This window comes from Ipomoea nil, unplaced genomic scaffold (genome assembly GCF_001879475.1).
Source record: "Ipomoea nil cultivar Tokyo-kokei standard unplaced genomic scaffold, Asagao_1.1 scaffold0202, whole genome shotgun sequence".
In the NCBI taxonomy this organism is placed as follows: Eukaryota; Viridiplantae; Streptophyta; class Magnoliopsida; order Solanales; family Convolvulaceae; genus Ipomoea; species Ipomoea nil.
The window spans coordinates 667,334-681,360 of record NW_017616630.1 but is presented as its reverse complement, the minus strand read 5'-3'; the positions used below and the strand labels follow the sequence as shown (position 1 = coordinate 681,360).

Genomic DNA, 14,027 nt, shown 5'->3' with positions numbered 1-14,027 from the left:
CAAAAACACCCCTACCAATCTAATACTAAGCGCCTACGTGGTTTAAAATACCACATCATCAGCACCGTTAATATCTCAAAATCAACGATCAGGGAGTGTGCTCACGGGCTCGGCTGAGTAGGGGGTGCGCACCGGATTCAATATATATATATATATATATATATATATATATATATATATATATATATATATATATATATATATATATATAGGGTGAGCTTCAGGTGAGAACCATCTTAAGGTAGGAACGTAAGAACTAATCCAGGCCTTTGAATCTCATCTAATCAATGGGTTAGATTGATTAAACATTAATAAGGAGACAATTAATAGAAATAATTAAAAAGGATATTAGGGTAATTTTCAACACCAAACAATTGATAATTAATATTAAATTCATATCATCCCAATAATGTAGGAGATGCAACGCTCAAGGACTCTAATTTGTCTACAAATCACGGCACAACAACACTGCTCCAGAAAACTCTCCGACAACTCTTTGAGAATTCCGGCCGGCCAAGTGCAGCGAGAAGCATCTAAAGCAGCGGACTAAGTGATATCCGACGGTAGGAAAGATGGCAACAGAATACAACAATAGTAAGTGCAATCTATGAATATGTACACATGATTTTGTATGCAACTTAAATTGGGGGGTGTGGAATGGTAATGGATTGTTTATGCATACACTCAGGCATCACATTAAATGCAATGGCACTGTGCGCGGTTGCAAGCGAAAACAGTGATGTGCATGTCTTGCCCTACTGGGTTTGAACACCTAATGGGCATCACCCGAACCGCTGCGGGGCACACACTGCCCTAGGCATACGCAGCTATGTGCACCCACAATTAAGAGGAAGTGCACAAACGAACCCACATGTAGCATTATGTGCACACCAATCCGCCCATAAGGGCACAGACTTAGCCACAATGTCGGAGTAGTGATACTAACTTCTGCTCATGTCATAATCCCCGTAGTCCGGCCGCACGTGAGGCGGAGGGTGCACCTACGGTCCCATTACTGTGCCAACAGGGTGGTCAAACCCAGTGACCGTGCACTTTGGTTATAACCTGAGTGCCACACATGTCCAATACATATTGAACTAACAAATTTGCACCCCTTGACAGGTGAAGACGGCTTAACAGGGAAACCAACTGGGTGTTTGATGAACATCTCCCCCGGATCAACAAAGTACTGGACCCCACAGTGTGAAGCGGCCAAAACGCCTTTTGAGGGACAAGTGTTCACTACTTTGGAGGGAGGAATTGAGTTCTACAAAGCTTATGCCACTACTACTGGGTTTGATGTGCGGCGCGCTTCCGAAAAAAGGGATTGGCAAGGGCAAATCACGTGGAAGTATGTGTTGTGTTCACGTTCTGGCTTCAAACTCCCTACCGGCCAAGGGGACGGGGTAGGGGTGCTATCAGCCGAAGACAATGCCCCAACTAAAAGGCGCCGTGTCACGAATAGGGTGGGGTGCAACGCTAAAATAATATTTAAGAGAGTAAAGGACGGAAATGGTTATGAGGTATCGGCAATTGAGGAGCGCCACGCCCACTTGTTGTGCACTGCAGTTTCTAGGCCCTTCATGAAGGCAAACCGGAAGCTAGACCTTGGGCATAAAAACTTCATCATCAATTGTGCCAAGGCAAATATCGGGTACACCAAATCATTTACACTATATGAAGAGATGGTTGGAGGGTTTGAGAATGTTGGAGCTACAGTAACAGACTTCGGGAATTACAGAAGAGATATAATGGCTTACATAGAAGGCGCAGATGCCCAATTAGTGATTGACAAGTACATGGCAAAGAAAGATGTGTCCACCGACTTCTATTTTGCCCACGATGTTGATGAGTTTGACTAACTGTGTCGAATATTTTGGGCAGACCCACAAGCTCGCCATAGTTTCAAACTATTCGGCGATGTTATGTCCTTCGACGCCACATACAGTACAAACAGGTACATACCACACCCTACACCTACATTTATGCTCTCATAGACCAATGTTCACGGATGATGTTACAAAGTGAGTGCACAGAATTAGTGCGAATGGTTGCCCCGGTACCACAAATGGTCTCCAATGTGGCAGGACCACTTGGGGTGCACTCCCATTTAGGGTGATTGCTGTCTGCACTACAATAGACCATGGAGACTGGGCATGACCCTGCTGAGTGGGGCACTCAGTCTGACCCCATCGGGCACAGAGTCGGGGCCAGATGTGCACACCCCCAGAGGCTAGAAGTGCACACAGCGACCCAGTAAGCTAACCAGCTAGTTTTGCTACGCCTTTCTGTTTAACACTGTGCGGAAACCTAAAAACCAAAGCAATGCACGTTCGTGCCATACTGTGACATACAACATGGTGGCTTAGTGAACCACTCAACTTACTATGCTTCTATATTTACATTTAACCCCAAAGGGTAACTAGTGCGACAGAATCCGTTTGCTGTTACAACCATTTGAGTGTGTACTGTGTGCACATATGCCCATAAACGTTCGTGCACCTGACCATTAAAGGCAGGTGCACACAGCTAATGCCCATAACGCACTACGTCTCACAGTACATGAATAAGAATGTTCTGCTGTGCCTATCAGTTTCCTACGGGTCAGCATGAACACACTTTTTTTGCATAGTGGTTGTCCCCACCCCCACTTAGTAACTAACCATTAAATTTTTATACACCATGTGATGACTACAGGTACAAGCTGGTGTTTGTGCCATTCACCGGGGTGGATCACCACAAGAAGAGTGTGACATTCGCAGCGGGATTAATTGCCAAAGAAGATGTGGACTCCTACACCTGGCTGCTCAAACACTTCAAAAAGGCAATGGGTAAAGTACCCGCGTGCACAGTTACCGACCAAGATCCTGCAATGAGAGTGGCAATATCGCGTGTTTTTGATACAACACGCCACAGATACTGCATGTGGCACATCATGACAAAGGTTTGCGAAAAGGTAGGGCCTACATTAGCAAGGAACGAAGATTTCTTAAGAAGCCTAAACAGTGTGGTCTGGAATGAGACGCAAACAATTAGTGAGTTTGAAGCAGCATGGCAAACAGTAATGGAAAAACATGAACTGGTTGACCACAGATGGTTTACCCACTTGTTTGAGATACGTGAATATTGGATACCAGCATTCTTTAACGACATGTTCATGGGTGGCTTAATGAAAACAACCTCAAGGTCGGAGTCAGAGAACAACGTCTTCAATAGCTGCACTTCCCCACATCTAATTTTAACGGACTTCTTCATAAAGTTTGAGAAAGCAATAGACAAACAACGCCACACCCAAACAAGGCTAAACGCAGATTGTGAGGACAAATTCCCAGAGTTGAAGACAACTTTATTGCTAGAGCGTCAAGCTGCTACAACATATACAATTGCTGTGTTCTATGATGTCCAAAAAGAGATACTCGAAGCACGCTTCTCATCCCAAATCATTAACAAAACAATTGAAGGAAACACTATCAGACTTGAAATAGAGGATACAAACAAGATGGTGTACTCAGTGGAATACAATTCTACCACCCGGACAACACACTGCACATGCAATATGTTCAATAGGATTGGACTACAGTGTAGGCATGTGTTGTTGGCGTTTAAGGATGCACGTTTGGAAAGAATACCAGGACAATATATCACTCCACGATGGACCCGCAGTACATGTTGGCCATATGCACAACTTTATGCAAACCCCGAACTAGGCGAGCCTACAGAAGTTGTTAGTGGGGATACACGAATGGGTACCGTATTCGATGAGTTCTTCAAGTGTGTTGGGAACGCGTACGGTAACACTGATCGAATAACAGAGCTAGCACAAATATTGAAACAGTATAGAGAAAAGACAACAGAAAGCATGCCGCAAATGGAAACTAGAGCAAGGAAAAGTGGTATGATACGTAGCTTCTGTGGGTCAACCTCATCACCAAACATTTTGGTTCACCCCCCGCCATTGCAAAGAACAAAGGTTCGGGAAAGCGATTGAAATCAGCAAAGGAGATCGCATCGGATGTAGCTGGAAAGAATGTAAGGAAATGTAGGACTTGCAACAAGTACGGACACCATGATAGCTGCAACTGCGAGCTGCGACCAAAAAACCAAAAAAAAAAAAAAAAAACTGCCTAATGGAAAGAGGCCATATGTTGATAGTGAGCACCTGCGATGGACAGTGTGTGCCATTTAGCCCTACTGCATAACAGTTTTTTAACATCATTCTTTAGAAGTGTATTTGTGTACGAATAATTATCACAAAACTTGTTTTTACATATATCTATATACGTGACATCATGAATCTGTGCTTTAGACCCTGCTCTTTAAGTAGGAGATGTACATGCCAATGTGCACCCATAGCAAACAGAGTGTGCCACACACCTCATACTGGGTACACGGTGCTCTTGTGCACCCATCCACAGTACTGGGTGCCTTCAAACGACACTAGAGTGCAGTATTTTGCACCCAAATGATTTTATTGCAATCGAGTATGAATACCCGACCGCCAATATCATTTTTCAGCAATACATACGTGGCGATGTAAATCGCGGCCAACCAATAATAGCGGACTGTGTGGTGGAAGAAGGTATAGCATACAGGTGTGTGCATATGTGAAGTTCTGAGTGTGCCAAGCTGGACATTGCGTGAGCACATACATGTTTGTGTCCGTGCACCTATGAACATACGACCCATTTACATGGCGCCAAGAATTACTCTACGCAAAACATACTAACAAACTAACAAGGTGAGTTCACCATACCCACCACCACCACCACCCAAGCCCCCCCGGGTTGATAAAATCTCTAGGCATACAAACATAAGGATAGCCGCAACTGCCAGCCGCGACCAAAAAACCAAAAAAAAAAAAAGACTAATAAAAAGAGGCCATATGTTGATAGTGAGCACCTGAGACTGAACGTGTGTGCCATCCAGCACTACTGCATAACAGTTGTCCCCTAATTCTATAGTAGTCTACTTCTGGACGAATAATTGTCATCGAATTTGTTTCAACACATATGTATATACGTGACATCATGAATCAGTGAAAAGAAAAATGTTCCAGCTGCGGTTTTTTTAGTAGGAGATGAACATGGCAATGTGCACTCCTAGTAAACAGAATGTGCCACACACATCAAACCGGGTACGGGGGTGCTACCGTGCACCCGACCACAATACTGGGTGCCTTCTAACAACACCAGAGTGTAGTATTGTTTCACCAAACGGTATTATGGAAATTGAGTATGAATAACCAACGGCCAACATCATTTTTCAACAATAGCACCCAGTGACAGTGAGCACCTGAGACTGACAGTGTGTGCCATTCAAGTCTATGGCGTAACAGTAATCACCTCATTCTTTATTAGTCTATTTGTGTAAAAATAATGGTCATCGAATCTGATTTAACATATATCTATATACGTGCAATCATGTAGGCATAGCATACAGGTGTGTGCAGATGTGAAGTTATGAGTGTGCCGAGCTAGACATTGCGTGAGCACATACTTGTATGTGTCTGTGCATCGCTGAACATATGACCCAAACACGTGGCGCCAAGCATTCCTATACCCAAGAATTAATAACAGCGTAACAAGCATTACTATACTCAAGAATTAATTAGCCCGCGTATAAACTGGGAATCTAACACCAACGAACATCACCCCACCATTTATTCAGAGAAAAATGTGCCAAATGAATCAAAAAATAAGGTCCATAATACCACGAGCAGACAAACAAAGTAAAATAGATAATGGACTAGCTACACACGAATCTATGTTGCACCCCCATCGTCACGATATTCAACCGCACTTCGAATGTTTTTCGAATGGTGCATGTTCAACTAGGCCGTCAAAATTTGACACTTATAACTTGCCCTCAGCAAATCAAGGACACCACTATCCCCCTTGTGCAGACCACAATCCCATGCATTAACGGGCTGCCCCAAGAAACACTCCATGTGCCGCATAGCAAAGACTCCACAGTCCACTTTGTTATGCACATCCCGCCACCGCATCTGAATTCTCCTAGGGATAATTCTCCGTACAATATACCCATACTGTTCGTCAACCACGTCATCAGGGAACACAGACAAGAAATCTTTCTGTCAAAGGCACAACAACGTTAGGAAGCCACAGGAAAAAAAATACACAACAAACAGCATGCCTAAAAACACAGGTGATGGGAAATGAAACCGACTAAGAAACACTGTGAGCACATTCAAGTATCCGTGTGCACTGCAGTGCACAACTGTGTGCCCCACAGGCAACTGTGTGCGTATACACACCAGTCGGAAACAGTGTAGGACAATAGTGCCCGCAACGAACAACAAACAACATAACCAAAACTAAACGCAGTGGGAAATCAATAACATACCAGCACATCAGGTGTACCCCCATACTTTGTCCCATTAGTCCCACTAGCCGACGAATTGTCGATTATGTCAATGCGTTTCCGAACCATGTTAACACTTATAACATAATAGTGCTCACTCTGAAGAATGGGGAAAATGAACTGCACATGACAAAAATAATTAGCTAACAACCATAACGACTACAAACAGCAAAAAACAAGACAGACATACACATTAATCTAACCCCCACACGGACACAAAACCACACAAAGAACTAATGCAACACCACACAACAGAAAACAGACAAACAATTACAAATACCATGTTAATGCTGCGCCATGACGCATAAGGAGACAACTTTAAACCCGCCTCCATGCGCTGAGAGAACCAATCAAGGCGACATGCACGTGACTGAGACTGAGATACTACTGTATTGAGCTACACATAACCACAACACAAAATCGCAAACCAGATTTATCTACATATCACAATATTTTAAAAACAAGACAACAACAATACAAGAGAACGTACCATAATCTCAATCGAAGCAAAAAATCTGCAAGGAGCACCATCCGTCCGAGCCAACTCCCTTACGGTCAAAATACATGACCAACTATCAATTACGGCCACACGCAACTGGGATCCAATTTTCAAGGACAACAAATCCTCACGTGTCGCTGCCCACCCGTTATAGTTGAATAATTCCTCGTGGCTGGTACAAAAACACAACACACACATATGATAAGCAACCACACAAACAGTTACCCAACAAAAGCAGAAAGAGGAAAACTTACATGTGAGCCCGGGGATTGTCCACGATCCAGTCATAAAACACATGCGAATCAGGGACGCTGGGCAAATATCTGGATATCAAACCATCACCACCTTGTGCTGAGCCCCCAACCGCGTGAGGGCGTCGCGGCTTCACCGGCGCAGCCAACTGAGGCGCACATTCTTGAACCGAACGCTCCCCAACACGCGGCATAATTTGCTACATACAAATATTAATCACCACCAACGAAAACATAGCACGCACAAAACTATTATAAGAAAGAAAAATACCGCTGCCGGGGTAAGCACTTGCAGATCACAAGCCATTGAACACACACTGCCAACAATTCCACTATCTACAGGCACAACAACTCCTCTAGATGGTGGATTCGCAGTGACAACGGCAGTATGCATTGACGCGCTGCGCACAGGTTGAAGAACAAAAAATAAAAAAATAAATACTTAGGTGTACTTTCAGAACTACAAGCACGTGCACATACGTTACTACGCAAGTGCACGCAAAGCAGACACAGTGTGGCCTGTGCACTTTGACAGAACTGTGTGTGCACCTGTGCATATGCATAAGAACGTATTCATGCACCAACCACATAAGCATTCTAAACGGGACAAAACACACCCCGCCACAAATTAACAGTACTAAATGTGCAAGAAAAAAGTCCAAAATTAAAACCACAAGACTACACTCACTATGCAAGTGTCATCTAAAATCAAAACACAACGACCAGATTGCGCATAACTAATACGAAACAATAAATATAACATCTAAAGCCAAATACAATACCTTGCTGCATGTGCATAGTACAAAACAAAAAGTTATCAACACTATACAACTACCGCAGCACATCAAAAAAACAGTACAAGGAGACTGCTCACCAAGTACAGAAACATCCCACCAATAACAAAACAAAGCCCCAGTACACAACCCTACAAACCCAACCCCTTAGCTTTCCTACGCTTGTAGACAATACTTACTGCAGCATCAGGGACTCGCAACGGACACCCAGGCGGAGAACCACCAACCACATCACCTGAATCATACTGATGGGCCACCTCCAAAACATCAGCCCCCTGCTGCACCTGAAAATCCTGCGTCAATCTCAAGCTAAAAGATGGAATATCATGCATAGCATTCCGCAACTGGATCGCTCGCTCGACCTCCTAGAGAGCACACAAATTCGCAGGGTCAGCCCAAATCGCATCCTGAGACGGCGTGAACAACGACTGTGAAGTCTGCTGAGTAGGCATGGTAGACCCCCCAGCGGCATGACCAACACTGAGCATCGCGCGCGACGCATCTAACACCTGGACCAAACTGTCTGTCTGCAAATCAGACCCAGCACTATAAGCCTCTTGTAAAAACTGCATCAACCGAAGCATAGATGTGGCCGCAGCCTGTGCATTCTCGATCAGCTAAACAACCAAAGGCTGCAACCCCCAATATAAAACAAAAACAGAGAACAGTCAACCACAAGTTTGCAAAAAGTAGAACACCAACTTACACAACTACATAAACCACGCACTAACCAGCAACTATAATATATAAAACACCCAAAGAGGCCCACCATTGCTTTCCAACACTTTGTACACCCTCGTCCCCTAGTGGGTGCACACAGGCAGCCACTCAGAAGGCAGTCGTGTGCCAACAAAAGCAAACAAAACTTTAAAGGCATTAAATGGACGACATAGCCTTACCTTGCTAATCTCTGGCTCACGGTGGCCATCCAATGCACCACCTTGACCTCCACTCAGTACCCCCACATTGACACCATCCGAGGCCCCCACACCACCAAGATCAACAAACCGTGGCTGAACAACCCCCCCCCCCCCCCCAAAACCACCACCCCTAATCTCTGCAAACTCGCGCTCACGCAACAACTGACTTGTCCAACCTGAAAAGGCTGGAACGGCTCTTGGAACAGCGCGAGCGGCACCACAAACACGATCCACATAGAAAACCTACGAAACACACGTGCACACACATCAAACCCTACATCCCAAAAATAAAAACATAAACAAAACGAAACAAAACGGAGACACTACCGTCAAAAACAATAGGGGCCCAACAAACCGCTGCCTCGTGTTAACCAACCACGCCGCGCGAGTCTCAACCAAACTATCCAGGACAAACTTACACCAGTTCAAATCACCAATTTTCTCAACCTCCTCATAATCATCTACAATCATCTGGTATGCATAACCATTATGCATGCACTGTATCAAAGTACTCACCATCAAAGCAGTGAAATAGCGCTTAAACCACTCACACCCACCACGCAACTCATCCATCCTTGATGCAATACGGGTAGCCGTAATGTCATGGGTGGTTGTGTCAAACTCAGCCCTCCAAAGCAGCAAAAAGTCACTAACATCATTGTTTCCACGCTTGGTAATAGTAATGTAACCTCTAGGAAGTCCAAGTGTCGCCTCTACATCCTCCTCACGAATAGGCACCGACACACCATTCCCCAAACGCAAGGACATCGTACCGTGGTCGAAATTCTCCAGCAGCCAACGACCCATCCGTCCAGGAGTCTCCATAACCTCCAACTCTAACAACTTCCCAAACCCCAAATCACACACTGCGCTACGCTGCCAGCGTGAGAACTTTCTACGAGCCTTAACAAGTATGCATGCAGAGCACCTAGTCTTCAAACTCGGGAACCGAGCAGCCTCCGCTGGAGTCAGCTCATACTCCGACACATCAACATCATCATCCTCCAGCACAGGTGCCTCAACCTCAGGCTGTTCCTCTGGGAAAAACAAAATACACCATATCAAACACTGAAAGGCACACACGTAAGAACACACCGGCACACTTACTAAATGCATTACCATTACACCAACCACTGCACACCAAGGACAAATAATCTAATAGACTAAATTCCATACAGTATAACTCAAAATGCACACAACAGAGACCACAAAGGCACAGAGCGGGAGCAGCCACCCTCCAAGACAACACAAGGGCACCCACAATAGTACTAAAATACACACACCCAAATCAAACACTGGAAGGCACACACGTAAGAACACACCGACACACTTACAAAATCCATTAACAATACACCCACCACTACATGCCAAGGACAAATAATCTAATCGACTACATTCCATACAGTATTACTATAAATGCACACAACAGAGACAAAAAAAGCACACAGCGGGAGCAGCCAACCTCCAAGACAACATAAAGGCACCCACGGTAGTACTAAAATACACACACCCAAATCAACCATTGAAATGCACACACGTAAGAACACACCGGCACACTTACAAAATCCATTAACAATACACCCACCACTGCACACCAAGGACAACTAATGTAATCGACTAAATTCCATACAATATTACTATAAATGCACACAACAGAGACCACAAGCCACACAGTGGGAGAAGCCAACCTCTAAGACAACATAAGGGCACCCACGGTAGTACTAAAATACACACACCCAAATCAACCACTTAAATGCACACACGTAAGAACACACCGGCACACTTACAAAATCCATTAACAATACACACACCACTGCACACCAAGGACAAATAATGTAATAGACTAAATTCCATACAGTATTACTATAAATGCACACAACAGAGACAACAAAGGCACACAGCGGGAGCAGCCAACCTCCAACATAACATAAGGGCACCCACAGTAGTACTAAAATACACACACCCAAAAAACACATAAACAAAACCTGCCAGCACACAACCACAGAGATATATGATGTAAGAACCTCCCTGTGATATGTTATTTAACATTGTTTTATCTAATTGGACTCAAAACCGTTTAATTTTCTTCTACTTTCTATGTGTCTTGCAGGCATGACTTTCAGTTCTTTAAAACACAAACTACAGGGGGCTGTTTGAAAAGGAAGTTTACTACCTCATGGTGGGTCATGGCTCTCCTCTACATTTCAATTAACAACAAAAAGAAAATAAAAAAAATCAAGGAGCAGACCATTCATCAATGGCATCCCCGCCCCACCAAAACACACCACAGTCGAACCAAAACCCTCAACCAACACACCACAGTATAGCCAACACCCCCAACCAAGACCCGCCCCCCCCCCCCCCCACTGCCACCCCACCCATCGGCACAACCACCCAACCAACCCCCGAAACCCAAAAAAAAAAAAAAAAACTACACCGGTAAAGCAACAACCCCAAAATCAAATAACAAAGAAGCCAAAACTCATATATATCAAAACAATGCAAACAAAGACCCAAATCATATATCCGAAATTTATATATAAAAAAAAACATTGAAAAAAAAGGGGCAAAAACCGACCTGGAACAGCGGCCGACTTGGCCGCCGGCCGTGGACGTTTGGGGTTCCGACCCACGGTACCGGCAATCTCAGCCGGGACTCCAACCACCGCAGGCGACGCAGCAGCGGCCGACCTCGCCACCGGCCGTGGGCGCATAGGGTTTCGAGTCACGGTGCGAGCCATCACAAACGGACTTCAATCGGAGCAGCGACGCTGTGGAGGAATACGGAGACCTTCGACCTTCTCGACCTTCTCTGGAGAGCTTCGAACGTCTCAGTAGAGCTGTCCAACTTCTGTGCTGTACGGACTCTCCAATGCGAAATAAAAGGGAAAAAATAATAAAACCCTTCACGCGCCTATGACATGACCATACTATCCTTACCCGCTCAAATTAAACCCAATCCACCGTAAAACACAATTTTAAAAATAATAAAACATACACCGCGGATTAATTTAAATAAACTACTTAGATTAGTTCTTACGTTCCTATCTAACAATGGGTTCCTATACGATTGTTATTATATATATATTGTACTCAACGCGTTTGAGTGGGTTACTTAGCAAAATTCGCTAACGGTTGTAATACATATGTCTTTAAGGTACAGAGTAGTTCGTTGATGAGTGCGCTAGATGAAGTCTTTACTTGGACTAGTCTCTCTCTCTCTTAGCTTAGATAGTATGGCATGTGAGCCTTGAACGTTTAGACTTTGTTGGATGGTTTGACTCTTGGATTAAGTAATGTTGAGATTGGCCTGTGCATCTAAAGTTTTAGTTTAGATGTGGCATAACTCCCCAATACTATTTACTTTAGCTTCGGCGTTACTTTAATTATTATGGTTAGATTTGCCTTATCACTTAAGTTTTAAATGTTTTAAAATTTTCTTAAAATCGGGGGTGTTACACAAAGTTTGTGCTAATAGAATGAAATTGGTCCTAGATGGTTTGATCTCAGCAGCACAAAGTGCGTTTGTCCACGGTCGGTTAATTAACGACAACATCATGTTGGCTTACGAGGGTCACCATTATTTGAAACGCAAAACCCAAGGTCGAGAAGGCATGGCTGCTTTGGAGGTTCATACGAGTAAAGCGTATGATCGCGTTGAGTGGTGGTTTCTTACGGCAATGATGGCTAAATTGGGGTTCGATAACAAGTTGATATGAATTCTGTTTGAATCAGTAAGCACAGTAAAGTATCACATACTTCATGAAAATCAGCAGCTTGGGCCAATTGTTCCGGGTAGAGGTTTTCGCCATGGGGATCCTCTATCTCTGTATCTCTTCTTATTAGTTGCTGAAGGCTTGAGTGCCCTTATTGACAGACAGGTACATAATGGTCTCTTGCATGGGGTTGTAGTGGCACGAGGAGCTCCGTAGATTTCACACCTCCTATTCGCTGACGACTGCTTTATTTTATTGCGTGCCAATGTTGAGGAGAGTGTGCAAATGAAATGGGTGCTTGATACATATTCAGTGCCATTTGGGCAGAAAATTAACTTTGAAAAACCCATTGCCTGCTTTAGTTCCAATGTCATGCAGCATGTGAAAGAAGATGTGGTTGTACTTCTTGGCGTGGATGAAGGTGATACTGCAGGAAGATATTTAGGCCTTCCTTTGGCAAAGGTTCAAAGTTGGAATGCCAGATTTTTGTCTCGCGCAGGCAGAGAAGTTCTTTTGAAGACTGTAATTCAGCCTATGCCATCATATGTAATGATGGTTTTCCTACTACCAATCGGTCTATGCAAGGAAATTGAAACCATAATGAATGAGTATTGGTGGACGGATAGTGCAGGACAAGTAAGGGGGATTAAATGGAAATCGTGGGAAGGATTACGTGGACCGAACAAGTTTGGTGCTTGGGCTTCAGGAAGCTAAGGGAGGTTAACATAGCATTCTTGGGTAAACAAGCCTGGAGATTGGTTACTAATCCGGAGTCTTTGGTGGCTCGGGTTTACATAGCTCGCTACTATCCTAGGGGGACTTATTTTCAGGCTAGTTTGGGTAGCAATCCATCGTTTATATGGAGTGGGTTGTTGGAGGTTCAATGTGTGATCAAGAATGGTGTAGGAGGCGTATAGGAGATGGCAAAGACACAAAGATTGGTCTGGATCCATGGTTGCCAACAGATTCTGAGCCATATGTTCAGACTATATTACACGACTCCATCGCATCTGCTCGGGTTTCTTTGCTGATGAATGAGGACGGCTCTACCTGGGATATTGATTGTGTCAACGACATTTTTGAAGCCAATGACGTGCACAAAATTCTTAAAATCTCAATCAGCATGCGTCAAAGATCCGACTCATGGGTGTGGCACTAGGATTCGAAGGGGATGTACACTTTAAAATCCTGCTATAAGTTGTTGCTAGGAGAGTTCCATGGTGAACGGCCATGGGGACATATCTGGAATTTAAAGATCCCGCCGAAGGTAAAGGTTTTTTGTTCCTTCCAACCCAGGATGCTTTAAATGCTAAACATGTCGCTTGCAATATTATGTGTCATATGTGTGGATGTGTTGTTAAATCTGCATAGAGCAAATTACCAAAATGGTCCCTCGACTATGTCAATTTCACCAATTCAGTCCTATTCATTTTGATTTCTTTAATCTAATCCCCCGACTATCAAAA

General features: G+C 44.1%; 2 protein-coding genes across 2 annotated transcripts; both read left to right on the top strand.

Moving 5' to 3' along the window:
* Positions 1-2,143: 2,143 nt before the first annotated feature.
* On the top strand, positions 2,144-3,988 carry LOC109190130 (protein FAR1-RELATED SEQUENCE 5-like). The gene is made up of 2 exons (XM_019340580.1): positions 2,144-2,256; positions 2,698-3,988. Exons 1-2 carry the CDS (start codon positions 2,144-2,146, stop codon positions 3,986-3,988), a joined length of 1,404 nt encoding a protein of 467 aa, XP_019196125.1.
* An 8,336-nt stretch (positions 3,989-12,324) lies between these two features.
* Positions 12,325-13,275, top strand: LOC109190114. Its single transcript, XM_019340579.1, has 3 exons — positions 12,325-12,484; positions 12,581-12,726; positions 12,940-13,275. Exons 1-3 carry the CDS (start codon positions 12,325-12,327, stop codon positions 13,273-13,275), a joined length of 642 nt encoding a protein of 213 aa, XP_019196124.1.
* Positions 13,276-14,027: the final 752 nt, after the last annotated feature.

Coding starts and splice junctions, on each gene's coding strand:
- LOC109190114 (XM_019340579.1), top strand. CDS start 12,325: ATGAAATTGGTCCTAGATGGTTTGATCTCAGCAGCACAAAGTGCGTTT. Junction 12,485..12,580: donor TGCTTTGGAGGTTCATACGA/GTAAAGCGTATG, acceptor TGTTTGAATCAG/TAAGCACAGTAAAGTATCAC. Junction 12,727..12,939: donor GTGCCCTTATTGACAGACAG/GTACATAATGGT, acceptor AATGTCATGCAG/CATGTGAAAGAAGATGTGGT.
- LOC109190130 (XM_019340580.1), top strand. CDS start 2,144: ATGGAGACTGGGCATGACCCTGCTGAGTGGGGCACTCAGTCTGACCCC. Junction 2,257..2,697: donor GAAGTGCACACAGCGACCCA/GTAAGCTAACCA, acceptor TGATGACTACAG/GTACAAGCTGGTGTTTGTGC.